The sequence below is a fragment of the Psammomys obesus genome, unplaced genomic scaffold (genome assembly GCF_907164565.1).
Source record: "Psammomys obesus unplaced genomic scaffold, mPsaObe1.curated_primary_1811, whole genome shotgun sequence".
NCBI lineage: Eukaryota > Metazoa > Chordata > Mammalia > Rodentia > Muridae > Psammomys > Psammomys obesus.
This window is the reverse complement of record NW_026590062.1, coordinates 30,512,426-30,531,994: the sequence shown is the minus strand read 5'-3', so window position 1 is coordinate 30,531,994 and position 19,569 is coordinate 30,512,426. Positions and strand designations below refer to the sequence as shown.

The following is a 19,569-nucleotide window of genomic DNA, read 5'->3' as shown; positions in this document are numbered from 1 at the left end:
AAATTTACCTTACCAGTAATCCATCCTATAATAGCTGCCTACTCATAATGACATAGTGGGGCTGGCTTCACAGTCAAAATATGCCAGACAAAGGGTCAGAGCAAAAACTGTGACTTCAACCTTAAGCTCACAGGTTAAGTCTGGGGCACGAAAGAAAAAGCAGACTACTCGCCCTCGTTAAACGTCTGCGCCGTTTGATTTTTAATGAATTAATTTTTTTATTCACTTTACATCCTGGTTGTAGCCCCATCCCTCCGCCCCTCCCAGCCCCACCCTCCTTTCTTCTCCCTCCACCCTCGCCTATTCCTCAGAAAAGGGGAGCTGCCTTTCCCATTCAGCCCAGCTCATCAAGTTGCATCAGGACTGAGAATGTCCTCTTCCCCTGTGGCCTATTGAGGCAGTCCTGCCAGAGGAAAGAGACCAAAAAGCTGGCAAGTGAGTCCATGTTTAAGGCAGTCTCCACTTCCCTTACTAGGGGGCCCACATGAGACATAAGCTGCCTATCTACTATATCTTTGTAGGGGGCCTAGGTCCAGTTGGCGCATGGTCCTTGGTTGATGCTTCAGTCTCAGCAAGCCCATCTGGACCCTGGTTAGTTGGCTCTGTTGGTCTTGTTATGGAGCTGATGTCACCTCCAGGTTGTTTTGCTGTTTGATTTTTTTTTTAGGAGAGACCAAGTATGACTTTGTGTACATGCACGTGGAGGCTGGCGGTGAAGGCCAGATGTCTTCCTCTATTCTATCACTATTCTATCACACTTATTTTTTGAGACAGGGTCACTCACTGAATCTGGAGCTTGCAGTTAACTGCCAGGCTGGTGAGTCCATGAGATCTGCCTGTTTCTGTGTGCTGCCACATCTGGTGTTTTTCTTTTTGTATCATTTATTTACAGCACCCCTCTCCCATGTGTGTGTGTGTGTGATCTGTGGTGTGTGGTGTATGTGGTTCATGTGGTGTGTACCATGTGTGGTTATGGTATTGTGGTGTGTGTATGTGCTGTGTGTTATGGTGTGTGTGATGCACATGGTGTGTGTGCCACAGTATGCAGAGGTCAGAGGGGTTAAGTTCTCTCCTTCTACTATGTGGGTTCAAATTGTCGAGCTTGCAAGAAGCTTTACCACTGAGCCATCTTGCAGGCCCCCAAACTTGACTTTTTGTGGCAGTCCTAGAGATCCAAACTCAAGCCTCCATGCTCACACAGAAGGCACTTCACTCCCTGAGCATTGACCTAGGCCGCAAGTGTGACTAATTGTGCTCTGAAGAAAAAAAAAATCCATTAAGATAGAAAGATGAAAGAATTGTCAGTGATGAATGCATAAAACAGATTAGACTCGTAAAATCAACACTTACTCTTAGTCGTTGAGTGGGACAGAAAAAGTTAGAACTCAAAATGAGAAAAAGGGCTTCACTGGTCTGGGACGTGGCTAGCAGACTGGCAGCTCATGTGCTCTCTGGTTTCCTTGGCTGGAACTCAGCCGAGGCCCCTTTCTTTCTTTCTTTCTTTCTTTCTTTCTTTCTTTCTTTCTTTCTTTCTTTCTTTCCTTTCTTTCTTTCTTTCTTTCTTTCTTTCTTCCTTCCTTCCCTCCTTCTTGTATCCCCCCACACCCTTAGGTTCTTTGATACAGGTTTTCTTTCTGTAGCCCTGACTGTCCTAGAACTCACTCTGTAGATCAGGCTGGGCTTTACCTCCCAAAGGCTGGGATTAGAGGCATGTGCCACCACCACCCACCTTGTTTCTGATTCAACATAGGGAGTCCACTTCTATGCATATCATTTTACACAGGGAAATCTTCAAAAAAGCAAAGATACCTCAGAGAAACGAGTATCAGTGAAGTCATTAGTTCCTTTCTGATAATATCCATCTCTATGGAAAACCAGTCAAATGGCAGTTGACTACAAGACATTTGCTCCTTACTCAAGCTAGATGAGCTACAGAATGTGCCATCCTCACCTTTATCCTGTCGATGTTGGCTTCCATCTTCAGCTGTTCTACCAGCTTCCTGGCTTGTGCTATGCTGGCAGTATTGTTGCTGGCCATTGGAGAGCTGGATGGGGTCTTCAGAGACTCTAGAAAACACAGAGGGAGACTGCATCAGAGTTCACAAGCTGCCAGGCACGCAGTTCTTCACACCTGGCAGACCTCCATACAGTGTATAATCAGGCCCAGTTCCCCAGCCACGCATATCCCACGCAGGATCATGTATCACTAGTAGGATTTGATTTCCCATGTGTGCCCTGCCCCAAAGAGGGTGTAGGGGTTGGCTTTCTAATGCCACTTAATTGCCATTGTGAAGAGCCATCCCTAAATGTTCTAGTTTGAACTGTGTCTGAGTTCATGGCTCTTTGTGCAGTCTTTTTTTTCTCACAGTCCTTCAGGAACAAATCCACAGTGCCAAGAAGAATGCAGACCACATTGAAAATGCTAAAATAGTGCCCTCATGCTCTGGAAGTTCTCTGCCAGGGTAGATTATGAGCTGGTGTCTGCAAGGTTCCCACATTCCATCCTGTGCCATGCCTCTCACACTCTTTCAAAACTATCCTAATTTTATTTCTCTTCTAATTCTTTCTTGGCCCATCATATCATCTTACTCTATTCTTACTGTCTTTTAAAAAATTTAAAAACAAACAACAACATTCTTTTTCATGTTTGGTATCCTCCCCCAAATCCTGATTGGGTCTTGCTTCTCATCAAGGTTCCATGCTATTATTTACAGCTGCCTCTGGAGGTTACTGACATTTGACAGGGTAGCAATATCCAAGAGCTTTAATTTAGCTAGAGTGCCAGGCCCAGGAAATGAACATGAAGATGGCATGAGTCAACACTCGTCCAGTCTTGTTCTGGATCCATTATATTAAAAGCCAAAGTTCTGGCTCACTTTGGGGAACTTTTTTATGTACGGATGGAGAAGGACCAGGTTCATCTCAAAAAAGAACAAGGACACATAGAAAACCCAAGGGATGAAGAATAACACATAATAAGTCATAGACAAGTTTACCCATTGCTAAAATGAAAAAAAAAAAAAAAGCAAAAGAGATCTCTTTAGTATTAACAACACAGTCTATAAATTATCTCTTTGGCATTTTTTCATGCATAATTACTCAAGATAAAAGAGGACATTTTGTATAATTCTCTGTCGAGTTCTTTCTGAGACAGTTTATAATGAATGCTTCTAACAGGCGGCCCAACATTTGCAGTGTAAATGGGAAGGCAATTAACTGTTCCCTCAACTTTGTTTCAAAAGGTTTGGAGACAACATAGTGAGGGGGAAATTGAAGCAATGTCTGAAGCAACAAGGAGCTCTAAACTGTACCTTCAGCACTCAAAGATAAAGAGAGGGAGAAATTCATGTAAAAAAATAAGACTGAGACTTGAGCAACGGTTCAATGAGTAAACAAACTTGCTGCCAAGCCTGACGGCATAGGTTCAATCCCCTGAAGGCCCATGTGGAGGAAGAAGCGAACTGATTTCTGCCAGGTGTCCTCAGACCTGCACAGGTGTGCCCGGGCACACACACAGATGATGCACATACATGAAATAAATGTAAAAGACTATAAGTTCATAAACATGGTTAAGAACCTAGTCATTGCACAGGGATAACATGCCAAAAACCTAACAGACATTTGACAGCTTAGCAAAATGTTAGAAAGCCGAGATGGAGTATTGACTTCCCAGTCAGCCTGACATTTCCAAGTTCCTGGACACTGTTCTATGAAGCTAATGTTTCTGCCAAACTATAATTCATTCATCAGGTGAGAATGCAGATAAACATAGAATTACTGAATCTTCGCTGGGCCTGAAAGAGATTTGAAAGTCTAGGCAGCTACTCTTCTGCCTTGAATAGAAACTAAATCATATAGTAACCTGAAACACAGACCGTAATTTGCCTCTCAATACCCTTTCCTCCCTTTTTCACTAGTAATGGCACCTTTTCTTTTCATTTCTTTTTCTTATGTGTATGTGTGTGTTACCTGTTTGTGTATATTCATGTGTTGTGTGTGTATGGGTGCACATGTGTGCATGTGTGTATGTACAATGCTCTCGTGTGTGTTGTGTGTGTGTGTGTGCGTGTGTGAGTGTATAGGCCAGAGGTCAGTGTCAACTGCTCTTTACCTTATTTTTTGAGTCAGAATCTCTCAATGAATACAGAGCTGATTGTTCTAGGCTGGCTGTCCCCTGAGCCTTCCCAGTCAGGGAATTACAGGTCAGTGCTCTTGTAACCAGTGCTTCCAGATGGGCTCTGGGAGATCAGACTCAGGACTCCATGCTCACATGGCAAGCGCTTTACCAACTTACCATTTCCTACGCCCACAGTCTTCCTGTTTCACAGATGACAGGGAACCCAGACCTTAGCGAGGCACTGTCTGTTAAATGATCTATTTTTTAGCCTCCTTTGCAGCTAGATATGATTATCTAAGTTTTGGCCAATGAAACACAACTAGTGATGTCCTTGATGGAAGGGTTAGCCCTCGATGTCATTTCTCTGCTGCTTCTGGCCGTCTTGAATATTCCAGGATGAGTAGAAAGAATCCACACTTTTTTTTTCTTTTTAAGTTTTAGGGTTGTACCCTTTTCTTTTAAAAATAGATTCATTTTTAAAAATGTTATGTGTCTGCTGTGTGTTTATTTGCACATGTACGTACATGTAGATTAGAAAAATGTGATAGATGCCCTAGAACTAAAGTCACAGGCAGTTGTGCATCTCCTGACTTGGGTGCTGGGAACTGAACTCAGGTCCTCTGGAAGAACAGAAAGTGCTCTAAACTTCCGGAGCATCTCTCCAGGCCAGTGTGAAGATACCATTCTAGGTGTGAACTGGCCACCCTTTATGTGAGAGAGATGCAAGGGGTTTCTTAATTACATCCCTGTTATTAAGAGTTTCCCCAAGGCTGGAGAGATGGCTCAGAGACTAAGAACACTGACTGCTCTTCCAAAGGTCCTGCATTCAATTCCCAGAAACCACATGATGTCTCACAACCATCTATAAAGAGATTGGGTACCCTCTTCTGGTGTTGATGCAGGCAGAGTACTGTACATATAATAAATAAACAAAATTTTTTAAAGAGTTTCCTTGTTGCTGAATAGCAAACCAGCAGCCGATTAAGTGCTCTGGTCTTGTTTTTTGGATCCTGTGCCCTGATGTCTTCGTGCATTGGAGGGGACAGATTTAGAATGTGCAGTTTTGTTGCTGCAGTAGTATATCACGCAAAATGCAGCTCCTAAAACAGCAGAAAATTATCTTGCAGTTCTGGAAATTAGAAGTATGGAATGGGTCATACTAAGCTAAAGCCCAAGTGTAAAGAGAATAGGCAGAGTTCCTTCTGGAGGAGAAGGATCTAAGGAAGAACCCACTTCTGTCTTTTCATGGCTTCCAGGGCATTCTTCATAGCTGCAGAATGTACGCTGAGTTTTACTCAGATCACTGCCTTGACTTTCTGAGAATCTATCTCTTCCTTTGACTCTAATTTCTATTCTGCCTACCTCTACAAGGACCCTTGTGACTCCATTGTGATGTCCCAGATCACCCTAAATATTCTTCTTCTCTTTAGGTCAGCTTATCAGGAGCCTTAATTCCATCTGCAACCTGAAGTCCACTTACTGTGTATTCACAAGTTCTAGGAATTGGAACCTGACCAACTTCAAGGAAGGTGAGAGCAACCAACTACTTTCTGAATGAATTTAAGGCTCACTCCATGATATAGAGTCCATAACTAACACTGCTAAAGTGTCCAAGAACCCGAGAATAGATAGGTCATGACACTAGGGGAAAACCTAAGACTGCTATTCTGCTAAAGGAACATAACGATAAAATGACTCCCAAGGACATTCTGCTATACCGATAGATGAGTGTTTCATTCACAAATGGACATTGTGAAGAGAGTAAGAGACTTTGGAACACTCGGTCTTAAGCAAGGTATTTTCCTCAAAGTCCTCCCCTCAGAGATCCACGTGGAGGAGATAGAAAGGTTGTAAGAGACATGGTGATGGTCACACACAACAGGACTGATGAACACACGAGTTATCAGAGGCTGTGGTGGTGTGACAAGACCTGTGCAGTTCAGTCCAGAGGGAATCTCAGCACCATAGGGAAGATGCAGGCTCCAACCCTAACCAAGAAGCTATCTCTAATAGACACCCACCAGTGAAGAAAAAAAAAATCAGCTTTCTCCAATGGAGTTTCACTGAGTATATTAACCATGGCAAGCCCCACCCCAAGCACAAGAATAGTTAGCTAACATAAAACAAACTATATGATACTCTTGTAAACTTGTTTTGTAAACTCATTTGGGCTTTTTTTTTTCTTCTTGGCCTTGTGTGTGTGTGTTTCTTGTTTTGTTGTTGTTTAAAAGAAAAAAGAACATAAAATTGGATAGGTAGTGAGGTGAGAAGGATCTGGGAGGGAAAATATCAAAATACATTGTAAGACATTTATTTCAATGAAGAGGGAAAGGAAGGAAGGACAGAAGAAAGAGAAAGAGAGGAAGAAAGAAAGAAAGAAAAAAGAAAGAAAGAAAGGAGGGAGGAAGAGAGGGAGGGAGGAAGAAAGGAAGGAAGAAAGGAAGGAAGAAAGGAAGGAAGGAATTAGGCCATGATTTTGCAAAGCTCATGTATCTTTAGTATCCTTGCTTATGTTGAGACTTATATAGAATTTGGAGACCAATAAGGGAAAACTTACACCTCCCAACGGCAAACTCATGGTGTCCAAAAAGCAAGTGGCACTGGAAATAATATAGAAGAAAATATATGCAGCCATGCCTTGCAGCTGCTTCTAGAAACATCATGTGATATGTCTCTATTTCTAGCTTACTTAGGTTTACCTAAACCTTATAAACCCAAGTACAAAAAAAAAAAAAATCCCAAAACAAAACAAAAAACAAACAAGGTAGATGGTCATGGCCCATAGCTCCCAGCACTCAGGAGGCAGAGGCAGGCAGATCTTTGTGTTCAAGCCCAGCCTGGTCCACAGAGTGACCAGGACTGCCAGGGCAACACAAAGAAACACTGTTTTGAAAATCCAAAAACCAAAAACAGAAACAAACAAACAAACAAACAAGACAACAAACAAACAAACAAGACTGAAATAATGAGGGAGAAAGAAAAACAGTCTCATGTTTAAGTGTGGTAGGTTTAAAAACATTAGCCTGTCTTGGTTTATGTTCCCTTTCCTTCAGGGTCCCCATCACAGTTCCACAGTTTCTGCCTGTGGTAGTTTGAATAAGAATGGCTCCACTTGGTCATTATGGAGTGGCATCATTTTTACAGGGATAAGAAGGTGTGGCCTTGTTACAGGAAGTGTGTCATTGGGGTGGGCTTTGGGGTTTTAAATGCTCAAGCCAGGCCCAGTTTCTCTCTCTCTTCCTGCTGCCTGCTTATCCAGATATAGAACTCTCAGCTGCTTCTCCAGCACCATGTCTGCTATGGTCCATGATAATGGACTAAACCTCTGAAGCTCTAAGCCAATCCCAATTAAATGTTTTTCTTTACAAGAGTTGCCATGCTCATGGTGTCTCTTCACAGCAATAAAATAGTGACTAAAACACTGCTCTGTGATCTTGACTTTGGATACTTCTTGAGAATGGAATCACATACTTGTCTTTTCTGCCACAGGCTTATTTAACATAGCATGATGGCTTCAAGGTTCTTGAAGGATATCCAAATATTCCTTGTCTTACAGTTGATTGTATGATGTTATGTGAATATGCCACAGCTTAAAAATCCATTCATATATTGAGGGACATTTTGGTTGCTTCCATATTTTAGCTGTTTTGAACACTGCTTGCTATGAAGCTAGGTGTCAACATACTTTTCCACACTATGCTTTCAATTCCTTTCGGTAAAACTCAAAAGGGAAATTTCAGATTATATATGTATATGGAAAGACATAAACATATGTGTTTTAGGGCCCAGATGGAATATTACTCAGCAATAAAAAAAACAAGGAAATCATGAAATTTGCAGGCAAATGGTGGGAACTGGAAAAGATCATCCTAAGTGAGGTATCCCAGAAGCAGAAAAACGCACAGGGTATATGCTCACTCATAAGTGGATACTAGATATATAATATAAGATAAACATACTAAAATCTGTACACCTTAGAAAGCTAATCAGGAAGGAGGACTCTAAGATGCTCAATCCCCATTCAGAAAGGCAAAGAGGATGGACATCGGAGGAGGGAGAAAACAGGGAGCAGGACAGGAGCCTACCACAGAGGGGCTCTGAAAGGCTCTACTCTGCAGAGTATCGAGGCAGATGTTGAGACTCATAGCCAAACTTTGGGCAGAGTACAGGGAATCTTATGAAAGAAGTGGGAGATAGTAAGACTTGGAGAGGACAGGAGTTCCATAAGGACAGCGACAGATCCTAAAAGTCTGAGCACAGGGGTCTTTTCTGAAACTGATATTCCAGCCAAGGAGTGGCATCCATAGTAATGGGAACAGGGACTGTCTCTGACATGAACTAATTGGCCTGCTCTTTGATCACCTCCCCCCCTAGGGGGAGCAGCCTTACCAGGCCACAGAAAAAGACAATGCAGCCACTTCTGATGAGACCTGATAGGCTAGAATCAGAGGGAAGGGGAGGAGGACCTCCCTTTTCAGTAGACTGGGAGAGGGACACAGGTGGGAAAGAGGGAGGGTGGGATTGGGAGGGGATGAGGAAGGGAGCTACAGGGGAAATACAAAGTGAATAAACTGTAATAAAAAAATTAAATAAACTGTAATAAAAAATTAAAAATAAAAAAGATATAAACATATAAACAGAAGTAAAAATATGTAAAGACAGAATAAAGGATATGCAAATATATAACATAACAAGAATGCATAAATATACAAAATATATACAATATACAAATATATGATATACAGTATATATTTTGTTTTAGTAACTGTCATACTGGTTTCCAGCATGACTATGTAATTTTTATTTCACCAAACATGCACAAGAGTTTTAATTTCTATGCATTCTAGCCAGACTTGTTATTTTCTGTTATTGCTTTTTCAATAGTAGTTAGTTATCTTTGTAGCGTTTTGTTGTTTAGAGTTGTATTTCTGTGATCAGTGCCATTGGGCATCTTTTCACAGGGAAAATTATTCTCTTGCCTTCTTTTGGAATCTATTGTCCATATTTAATTTTTTAAAAAATTTATTCTTTTGTGTATTGCATTCTATCCACACCACAGATTCCTCTCTCTCCTCTCCCTTCTCTCCTCCTTCTCCTTCCAGTTCCTCCTTCCTACCTCCACCTCTACCCCTATCCACTCTTTCTCCATTTCTCTTCAGAAACAGGAAGGCCTCCCATGGATATCAACCAATCCTGGTATTTCAAGTATGTTGTTCATGTTTTTGTTTTTGTTTTTTAACTTTTTATGGATTCTTTATAAATTTCACATTATGAACCCTGTTCTTACTCTTCTCTTCATCCCTTCATTTCCACCCTTCATCCTTGCAGTCTCCTCCCCAAAGAAAATTAAAAACAAAAATAAATAAACAAAACAAAAACACCTTGTTGTGAAAGCTGTAGTGGGTCCCACAGTACACCTTTTGTCCACCCATCTTGACTTGCAAATGTTCATTGCAAAAAGTCATTCCAGCATGGTGCTTTCTTCAGTCCATTCTGAGTTAATTTTGTTCATCATGTCATGTGTGACTTCACTATTCTGCCTATAGCCATCTGATTTTTCCCAACCTCATTTGTTGAAAATATTATCTTTTCCCTCACTAATTATAAACTAAAAGTTTGTTTTGTCCTCCCACCTTATATGTGGAAGCTTATTACCAGTCCCCCAATTCATTTTATTTATTTATTCATTTATTTATTCACTTTACATCCTGATCATAGATCCCTCACTCCCTCCTTCCAGTCCCACCCTTCCTTTCCCCCTCCCCTCCCCTGTTCCTCAGAAAAAGGGAGTCCCCTCTACCCACCCACCCCAGATCATCAAGCTGCACCAGGACTGAACGTGCCATCTTCCCCTGTGGCCTGGTAAGGCAACTCCACCAGGGGGGTTGGGGAGGGAAGTGATCAAAAAAACAGGCAACAGAATCCATGTCAGAGACAGCTCCCACTCCCAAGACAAGGGGACCCACATAAAAACTAAGCTGTCCATTGGCTGTCCATGTGTAGGACCCTAGGTCTAGTCTATGCATGGTTGTTGGTTGGTGCTTCAGTCTCCACAAGCCCCTCTGGGCCCTGGCTAATTATCTCTGTTGGTCTTCTTATGGAGCTCCTGTTACCTCCAGGTCCTTCTATCCTTCCCCCTGCTTTGTCCACAAGACTCCCTACTCTTTGCCAGAAATTGAGCAAATGTCCAACCAGCCTGGACCAACCTGAGACCCTCTGCATGGGAGAGAGGCCAACCCCTGACACAATTAAAGATATCCTGCTATGCTCACAGTCAGGAGCCTAGCATAGCTGTCCTCTGAGAGACTCACAGCCTGGCCCCCAATTTAAAGGTGAGGCCTATGGAAGGTAATTACATCTTGCAGGTGGAGGTCCTATAAACATGATTAGGAGATGGAAGAGGCTCTTGCCTCCCTCCACTGAGAAAAATGAGGAAAAGATTGACACCTACAAAGTAGGAAGAGGACTCTTGGCTGTATTTTCATTTCGGCAGACCAAATTGATTATGACACATGATATTGATACCCTTGTCACAAATTGTCTGAATATGTAAGAACTCTCTTTTGTCCTACTGGTCCACAGACAGGTGGCCTCTGCCACTGTTCTGACCACACAGCTTTAGAAGGTCTTGAGGACCTTCTAGAAGGTGTGAGGACTACTTTAATTTGTCGTTTTGGATTATTTGGATTATTTGGATCAGATATTCAAAGCTTTTTATAATTTTTTTATTTTTATTAATTACAGTTTATTAGCTTTGTATCCCCCCTGTAACTCCCTCTCTCTTCCCCTCCCAACCCCTCCCTCCCTCTTCTCCATGCATGCCCTTCCCCAAGTCCAATGATAGGGGAGGTCTTCCTCTCCTTCCTTCTGATCCTAGTCTATCAGGTCTCATCAAAAGTGGCTGCATTGTCTTCCTCTGTGGCCTAGTAAGGCTGCTTCCCCTTCAGGGTGAGGTGATCAAAGAGCAGGCCAATCAGTTCATGTTCCCATTACTATGAAACCCACTTGGACACTGAACTGCCATGGGCTACATCTGTGCAGGGGTTCTCAGTTTTCACCCTGCATGGTTCCTGGTTAGAGTATCAATCTCAGAAAAGACCCCTGTGCCCAGATTTTTTGCTTCTGTTGCTCTCCTTGTGGAGCTCCTGTCCTCTCCAGGTCTTACTATCTCCCCCTTCTTTCATAAGATTCCCTGCCCTCTGCCCAAAGTTTAGTTATAAGTCTCAGTATCTGCTTTGATACCCTGCAGGGTAGAGGAGCATCTTAGCCAGACTCCTCCTTCTTGATTAGTTTCTTTGGGTGTACAGATTTTGGTATGTTTATCCTATATGTCTAATATCCACTTATGAGTGAGTACATACCCTGTGTGTCTTTCTGCTTCTGGGATACCTCATTCAGGATGATCTTTTCTAGTTCTCATTTGCCTGCAAATTTCATGATTTCCTTGTTTTTTATTGCTGAGTAATATTCCATTGTGTAGATGTACCACAATTTCTATATCCATTCCTCTACTGGGAGATCAAGGGGATACAAATTGGAAAGGAAGAAGTCAAAGTATCACTATTTGCATATGATATGACAGTATACCTGAGTGACCCCAAAAATTCTACCAGGGAACTCCTACAGCTGATAAACACCTTCAGCAAAGTGTCTGGATACAAAATTAACTAAAAAAAAAAAAAAAAATCAGTAGTCCTGTATAAAAAAGACAAAAGGACTGAGAAAGAAATTAGGGAAACAACACCCTTCATAATAGCCACAAAGGACATAAAGTACCTTGGTGTGACCCTAACCAAGCAAGTCAAAGACTTGCATGAAAAAAATTTCAAGTCTCTGAAGAAAGAATTAGAAGAAGATATCAGAAAATGGAAAGGCTTTTTATAAATTTTAAGATGGGTTTTTCCATTTTGGCTAAAAATATGGTTGGAATATTAATAGGTATCATTAATGTAAAATTCTTTGGAGTAGTATTGACATGTCAGTACTGAGTTTTCAGCTCATGGCTTTGGAATAGCCTTTCATTGGTTTGTGCATTCTTTAATTTTTTTCAGCAATGTGTGTCAGTTTTCATCATGTTTTATCTCTCGTTAATTACTAAATATTCTTTTTTTTAATGCTCTTTTACGTACAACTTAGTTTTCTTAAATTTTCCCTTCAGATCATTTCTTGTTAGTGTATTATAGAAATGGCACCTTACTAATTCCCAAACTGAGTAGAACGCAATTGCATACATGGAGAAGTATGGCTGAATCACATACTTCACTTTGTGAGCACTTTGCTTAAGAGAGAGGTACAGTCCATCAGATGCTTAGACATGTCAACAGGGAATCAGTAATACTTTGCTAATATTCTGGTTTGTTTTACACGTAATTTATATTATACAGCATTTATTCTAAGAGAGAAGAAACTAATTCAAAATCAATAATAGCTGAAATGGCTCTGGAAAAAAAAAAAGGAAGGGCATTCTGCTGAGAACGTGCAGATGAAGTTTCAGATTGCACATAGCTCTTAAAGACCAGCAGCAAAAAGGGGGGAGGGGAGAGGCTTTTGTTGTTAAAATACAGGTTGGGATGTATTCAGTGGTACAGCATTTTCCTAATATACCAAGGCCCTGAATTCAATTCAATCCCCAGCATAACAAAACAAAATAAACAAAACCCCAATCCAACCCAACCAAAACCAAACCCAAAGCAATAATTCTATACACCACCTCCCTGCTCTCTCATTAGCCTGGTGTTTGGTGATGCACTGGAGTTCTGCAGAGCCAAGCCTGGCCCTGAGCCCTCAAGATTCCAACAGAGACATTTTGGGCAGTGGTGGTCATCTCTTCCAGTAGTCCATAGGGCAGAGAAAATTGAGTCTGGTTTTAGTTGTTTGGGGGAAAGTCCAGAAGACCTCAGAGCATTTCTGGGAGTCACCTGGGGAGATGGACAAATGCTAGAGTGACTTTCTTTGAACTAGCAAGCTGTCCTAGCATCTGTACCAATCAAAAAGCCTGCATCATTTGGCATCTGTCATGTAGCATGGAATGTATTGGCATGTATGTTGTTACATTCTTGAATTTTAATCTCTCTTTCCCCCTCCCTCCCCTCTACCTTATGGCAATTTCAAGTAGGTTCAATCTTTGTTCCACACCTTCCTCTTGACCCTCTGGCAGTGATTCCAGAAGGCATTTGGAAAGTTGTGTGTGCTTCTGGCTGAGACAATAAAGGTTGATATAAATGTATGTAATGTGCTGAGGGTTCTGCAGCTTGCCACATACAATGAAGTGTGCTGTTCCAAATGCCCCTGGTGCCCTCAGTGGAAGAACACTTAAAAGACAGGCAGCAAGTCATGCACAACAAAGCTGCTCACAGAACATGCACCATGCAGAAAACACCCACCACCTACTCAGCCTGGTATTTTATGATTCCCAGAACCCTCCCAGTGATGAATGAGGGCTAAGAGCTCATGATTCTCATTCGCATCTCAGTATCTATATTTCCTGCTCACTTAGGGAGAATATTGTTTGTGTAGCATCCTGGTAGACTGAGATTATGTTGAGCTGGATTTGCCCATAACAAAACACACACACAAAAACAAAACCCACAAATAACAAATAACTCCAGAACAGCCACAGGAATTCTATGTGAGGGACTAATAGAAGTCTGCAGGAATGTTACATCCCACCTGAATTCCAAACCCAAGAACACACAAGACTCTATTCTTTTCACTGTCTGAGTCCCCACCCCATCCAAGGTCCAGGAGAAATATATGGGGGTGGTGACAATTTCTTTACCCCAAAAAACACATTCAGCACTTTCAATTTCTTCAGGAGGCACTTTTTGGTTAAAGAACCATACATTTTCCTGTCACTTGGCTTTGTAAAAAACAAAACAAAACAAAAAACAACAACAACCCTTTATTTCATGACACAAAGATAAATACGTGTTTTGGGAATGCCTTAGAAAATGTAAGTTAATTGTGGAGGATTTTATTCTTGTCATCCTTTAATGGTTTTTTTGTTTGTTTGTTTGTTTGTTTTTTAAAGCAGTCAGACAAATTTCCCTAGAAACATTTATTTTAATTACAACTATGCATTTCTCTGCACCATGTTTTGATATTTGCAGTAGGTGTGTGTGGGGAGGGGGTGTTGATTTGTTTTGTTTAATCAATTTATAAATCTGGAATATAAATTCGAGGTTATAGTCTCTCAGCTACTTGATAATGTCTTTGCTATTTTCACTGGTCAGCCAGCCATATCGTTGGTGCTTGATGGTTGGTTCATTTTAAATTGGAAGACCAATTTTAAAATGTTCCAATTAAAATTTTTTTCAGAGATTCAACAGTGATTTATCCGCATATATATCTGTACTAAATGGTCACACCATAATCATCCAAGCTGAATTTGGGCACTTTTGCCATTCACCTTTTGATCCTTACTCAAATTTATTGTAAAAACACTGACATATATTTTGTATATAATACATACCACAAATGATATTATATATTATTATATATAATTTATATATTTATATTATCAAAATATAAATTTATATCATCAAATTGATTGTATTATATACTGATTCATATGCACTAACATCAGATTATATGCACTTTCAAATTCACCATCAGGACACTAGTGACCTTACGCACAGTGGCTGCAGTATAGATCAAATAATCCCACATGAATCTGCTGGGTCTCACAGTCTGGGGGTCTCACACTTTGGTCTTGCAACTCTTTCGGCTACCAGTTGGCTACTTGGACTTAGACATAGCAGAATAGCACATAGCCTCAGCACACACTCACTTTCTTTGATTTATTTGAGTTGCTGCTCCTCCCTTAACACCTTCAAGCTCTGGGGTATTGGGATGAGAATATACCACGCATCTTCGTCCCTTCAGCCCTAGCCATTCAACAATTGGATAGTCACAAAAATCTTTCTGGAGTCACAGTATCTTGGTTTCCTTGTCCATGCTCACTTTTGAGCAGCACTGTAAAGGTTTGAGGCAGAGAACGAAAAAGTAGATGAAAACAGATTGGGCAGGGCTCAGACGCAGTATATATGTGTCCACACCAACAGAATGAAGGAGCTTGGACACAGAAGGTGTGGAACAATCTTGGGCTTCATGAGTCACTGACTTGTGTGTAAAAGACAGGAAAGACAAGGGCTGGGAGGCAGAACAGAAAAGGGCAGGAGGAATGATGGGAAGGCACAGAAAGACCAGCCATCCCTAGGTAGCCTCATGGAGTTCACAGGTCAGGGAGCTCATTATGCCATGGGCTGGAACCAGTCTGTTCCTAATCTTGGGTCTTTGGTACATGTTTAGTCATTTTCTACACACATTAAAGCCATTTACTATGCTCTGTAGGTCTCTTCCAAAAAAGCTAATGTGAATGAAACCAACAACCAGAACCTGCTATTGGGCCAAATGGGAAAAAAACCGGGCCAGTAATGACTTCAGATCCACATTTCTAATCCCAGATTTCTCTAGGAAGCAAGTGCCACTTAGGGAAGGGGAGAAAGCTTACTCCAACAGCTTCCTTCTACTCTGCAGGAGGGCTGATTCCGGTGTGTAGGTGGAGAGGCAGCCCTGCAAGTCATCTGTGCCAGAAACCATCACTTGAAATGACAGCTCTCTAATTCCCAGCAAACTGCTGTATTTTAAAAACATTAACAAGATGGAGTCTTCCTTGTGGACACAAGCTGGCTGATTTTCATGGCCTTCATGAGAAACACAGGGCTTGATAAAAATGTTACCTTCAAACTCACGAATTTTGTAAAATGAAACAGAAGGAAATAGGCAGTATAGCTATGCTAAGATGACATGTCAGCTTTTAGCTTTTAGCTTGGATAAGGTCATGGCTTGTCTTAGTAAATGGGAGCTGGTATTCTTGGATGCTAGGTGAGCTTTGTTCCCACCAAGGAAACATTAGTAGTCTGTATGATATATGCAGGTTTAAAAAATTATTATATGTATGGAAGGAAGCCTAGACCATAAACTACAGGATTCTGAGGACAGAAAAAAAAATACAAGCTGGTTTCTATGGAAATGACTGTTAACCACTGAGGCCTAATCATTTGTAACAGCAGGCAATGGGGATCTGACAGGCAGCAGCCTTCTGCTTCTTTGAAGAGATTATCTATTGGCTAATTAATTTCCTTATAGAAAAACCACAGCTTCATTCTTAAATTCTTAGTAGATTCCAAATATAAAAATGCTTCCTGGAGTTTGGTAGGCTTCCCAGGCTGAGCTTCCTTAAAGAGGCTCCAGTGTTCCCACTGGCTTACTAAATGGGACAAGTCTGCTGGTCAGCAGAGATGCTGAGCTCTCCAAATGTGAACTGGGCCTCTTCCACTCAGGCTTGCTTTTATTGTCGTACTGTCTGAGTACGACATCCCTTGATGAACACGATACTTGACACAAGACTGAAAATGCATGCATCAGGAGACAGGAGCACTGGGTTCTAGTTGGCACAGGAGCTTCTGGCTGTGATAAGGAGGAAAGGCGAGTGTTCCCAGGGCCTCTCTTGCTTGGCTGTAAAGTGAGCATTTCATGGGTGTGCCTAACCTTGCAGCAGACCATTGTAAATTATGGAGTGCTGTGCAGGGAACAGAGAACAATGATTGCTACTGTCTACAGAACCAGCACTGAGCATAGTGACCTAAAAATAGTACAGCAACAACTATATTCCATATAGCAAAGAACATGGAAACAGAATCATGGAATAAGAACAGCAAAGAAGAGAATCTGTGAACTCTGTTAATAGGGAACTTAAATAATAAACGAGAATTTAAATAGTTCAGGGGGAGAGATCTGTTTTGGAGGAGAGAGTAAGGAAATCCTCACATCTACCTTTGACATTTCTAATTTTCATGAGCAATCTGTCAAAGAGATGATGGTAATTTGAAAGTCAGTTGTGATTTTAAATTATCAGGGATTCACTGAGTGCTTAATGGGTGGCATCCAGAAGCAACAATCACACAGTCTATTAAGCCTCTGCAGGAACCAGCTGCCAGGAAGATTCTAGAACATGCTGTAAGCTCCCTCAATGATTCCTGGAAGACAGCTTCTCTCACTGTTCCCTTCTGCAGTGCAGGCCCATGTCCACAAATGGTGTTTCTTATACCACAGAATAAGCTGGCAAGCCTAGCAGCCAGGCTCACGGAATTGGCTGTTGCATTCTCCTTGGGCCTGTTTCCTGTGTGCAAAGGACCGACAGAGCCCACAGCAAGCATTTCTGGCAAGAGAAACACTGCCTGCCCTGAGCTCACATCTCCAGCTCTGTTCCTCAGCCAAGTTCTCTGCTCTCCCAGCACACCTCAGGCCTGTAGTGGCCATGGTGGTTTTGTCGTGTCTCTCCTTCTCAGCTCCTTCAGTCTGAAACAGTCCAGAAACCTAGGCCAGGATAATCCAGGCCATTTCTCTAACTTTTTTGCAGTTATTGCTTACTGTTTGGCATTATTAAAGCTCATTATTTGGCTCAGATTTTTATACAATAGATATTCCTTAGACCTGCTACTGAACCACCCAAAATCTTCACTAAGCAGTCTGCTCCAGGTTTTCCCCAAGGGCTTTTGTACATGCTGCCTCCCCTGCCTGCAATTCTCCATTGCTGTCAGGTGGTACTGCCCATGAACTTTTCTCACTCAGGCACAAGTTCAAATATCAAGTTTCCTGATCACGCCTATAGAAGGGCCTCTGTCCAGCTCCTGTCATTCCCTAGCACACCACTCTGGTTCTTTTTATCAATGTACTATATTCCCCTAATGTACTACAGTTGTGAACCATTTCTTTCCTTCGTGAATGTAAACTAAGGACAGCAACTTGAAACTGCTCAGAGTAGGTGCCTACTAAATACTGTCTAATGAATGAAAGTCCTTCACGGTACTCCTGTACTCAGCCCTCCTCTGTACAGTAAGTGCCCAGCACATGTGTGCCACCCTTGAAGAGCAGAGCCTCAGCAGAGACTCCTTCTTTATCCCACTACCCATACTCCTGGATACATGTGACTCACTGGCTCTTTGGTGGCAGAAGGTTCCCAAGGGGGAACTACCCAGCTTCTGAGTCTAGAACTTCTCACACATTCTTGAGGCAAAAATAAGCCCACAACTAGTGGACCAACTTCCCATTTAACATTTTCTGGCAACCACTCAAAAAAGGATTGACCTGCGGTTCCTTTCTTCTTTCCTTCCTTTTTTCTTTTTCTTTCTTTTGTAGTGTTAAAGATTGAACTCAGAACCTCAGGCTTCATGCTTGCTAAGCATGTACTCTACCACTATGCTACACATCCAACATTCAGGAGTTGGTTCTTATCTTCTACCAGAGGTCTTGAGAACTGAACTCAGGTTGTCAGGCAAATGCCTTTACCTGCTGAGTTACCTAGCCAAATTGCCCCACCACCTTTCTTCTTATAAAAGAGCTACATACATCTTTTTAGCAAACCAAAAAGCATAAAGATTCAGAAAACAAGAATTCCCTATAATCCTTTCAACTATACACAATTAATTTAACTTTTGCAGTAATTTATCAGTGTTTCCCCCATCTTGGTGTGTGTGTGTCTGCATGTGTCTGTGTGTGTGTCCCCACTGCTGAAAAGATAATGTTAACTAATATATGGTCATTTCCTGGGTCCTATGCAATGGCATCTTTCTGGGGTGAGGTATTGCTGTCTACACTGCAAGAGTTACCTCCGTATACACATCTCTGCTAGAAGATAAAGTGATTTTAATTCGTCCCTGTCAATCGTGTCAACATTTGTATTATACCTCATAATGAGCAATTCCACCAGCAACACTGAACAATACAATTCCTGCAATAGATACTGTTTGAAATGCCTTCTCTAAGTACCTAAAACAAATAAATGGCCAGGCAAATATCCTTTCATTTATAAGGGATTAGAGGCAAAATGTAAGAGGCAAAAGTGGAGGGGCACGCAACCTTTCCTCTCATAATGTCACTAAGTTAGAATGGTTACTGCCTTTGCTGATTCAGAAATGTCTGGGTTGGTGGTGAACCAAGCAAAGGATGCTTCTCAAGAGAGCTGTTTGTTCATCTTCCCTAAAGGACAGATGAGCTTATTTGCATGCTGACTTAGGGGCTGGAAATTCATCTTTCACAAACAGATTGAACATTGCTCATCCAAAAATCTGAAATCTGAAATGTTTCAAAATGCCAAGACGGCACAAAAATTCCTCACCTGACCTTTGTGACAGTTTGTGAGCAAAACATAGGAATACTTAAAGTACTATCGAGAATACCTCAAGCTTCTCTGGGATAGCTCACTATATATGAAAGTACTGCAGAATCCAAAATAAACCCACACTCCTGCGTCCCAAGTTTTAGAGTTGAGACATACTCAGCTTGGACTAATACATACATGATGCATGCATACCTTTATCTCTTTGGAGTAATAATTGACTGTGTAGTTCTAAAACCACCATCATTGCATGCACTATTTCAAGAAGCTG

General features: G+C 41.5%; 1 protein-coding gene across 4 annotated transcripts in view; it reads right to left on the bottom strand.

The window, feature by feature from the left end:
• Gng2 (G protein subunit gamma 2) overlaps window positions 1-19,569 on the bottom strand; it is a 105,935-nt gene that overhangs the window by 14,771 nt on the left and 71,595 nt on the right. For 2 of the 4 annotated variants that reach the window (XM_055606326.1, XM_055606327.1), the window contains exon 3: window positions 1,952-2,067. In XM_055606326.1, the coding sequence (XP_055462301.1) occupies window positions 1,952-2,038 (87 nt within the window). In that variant the 5' untranslated portion in view covers window positions 2,039-2,067. Of the gene's footprint in view, window positions 1-1,951; window positions 2,068-11,478; window positions 11,529-12,827; window positions 12,986-19,569 lie in introns of those variants that run through there. The other 2 variants (XM_055606325.1, XM_055606328.1) reach the window with 2 other exon arrangements.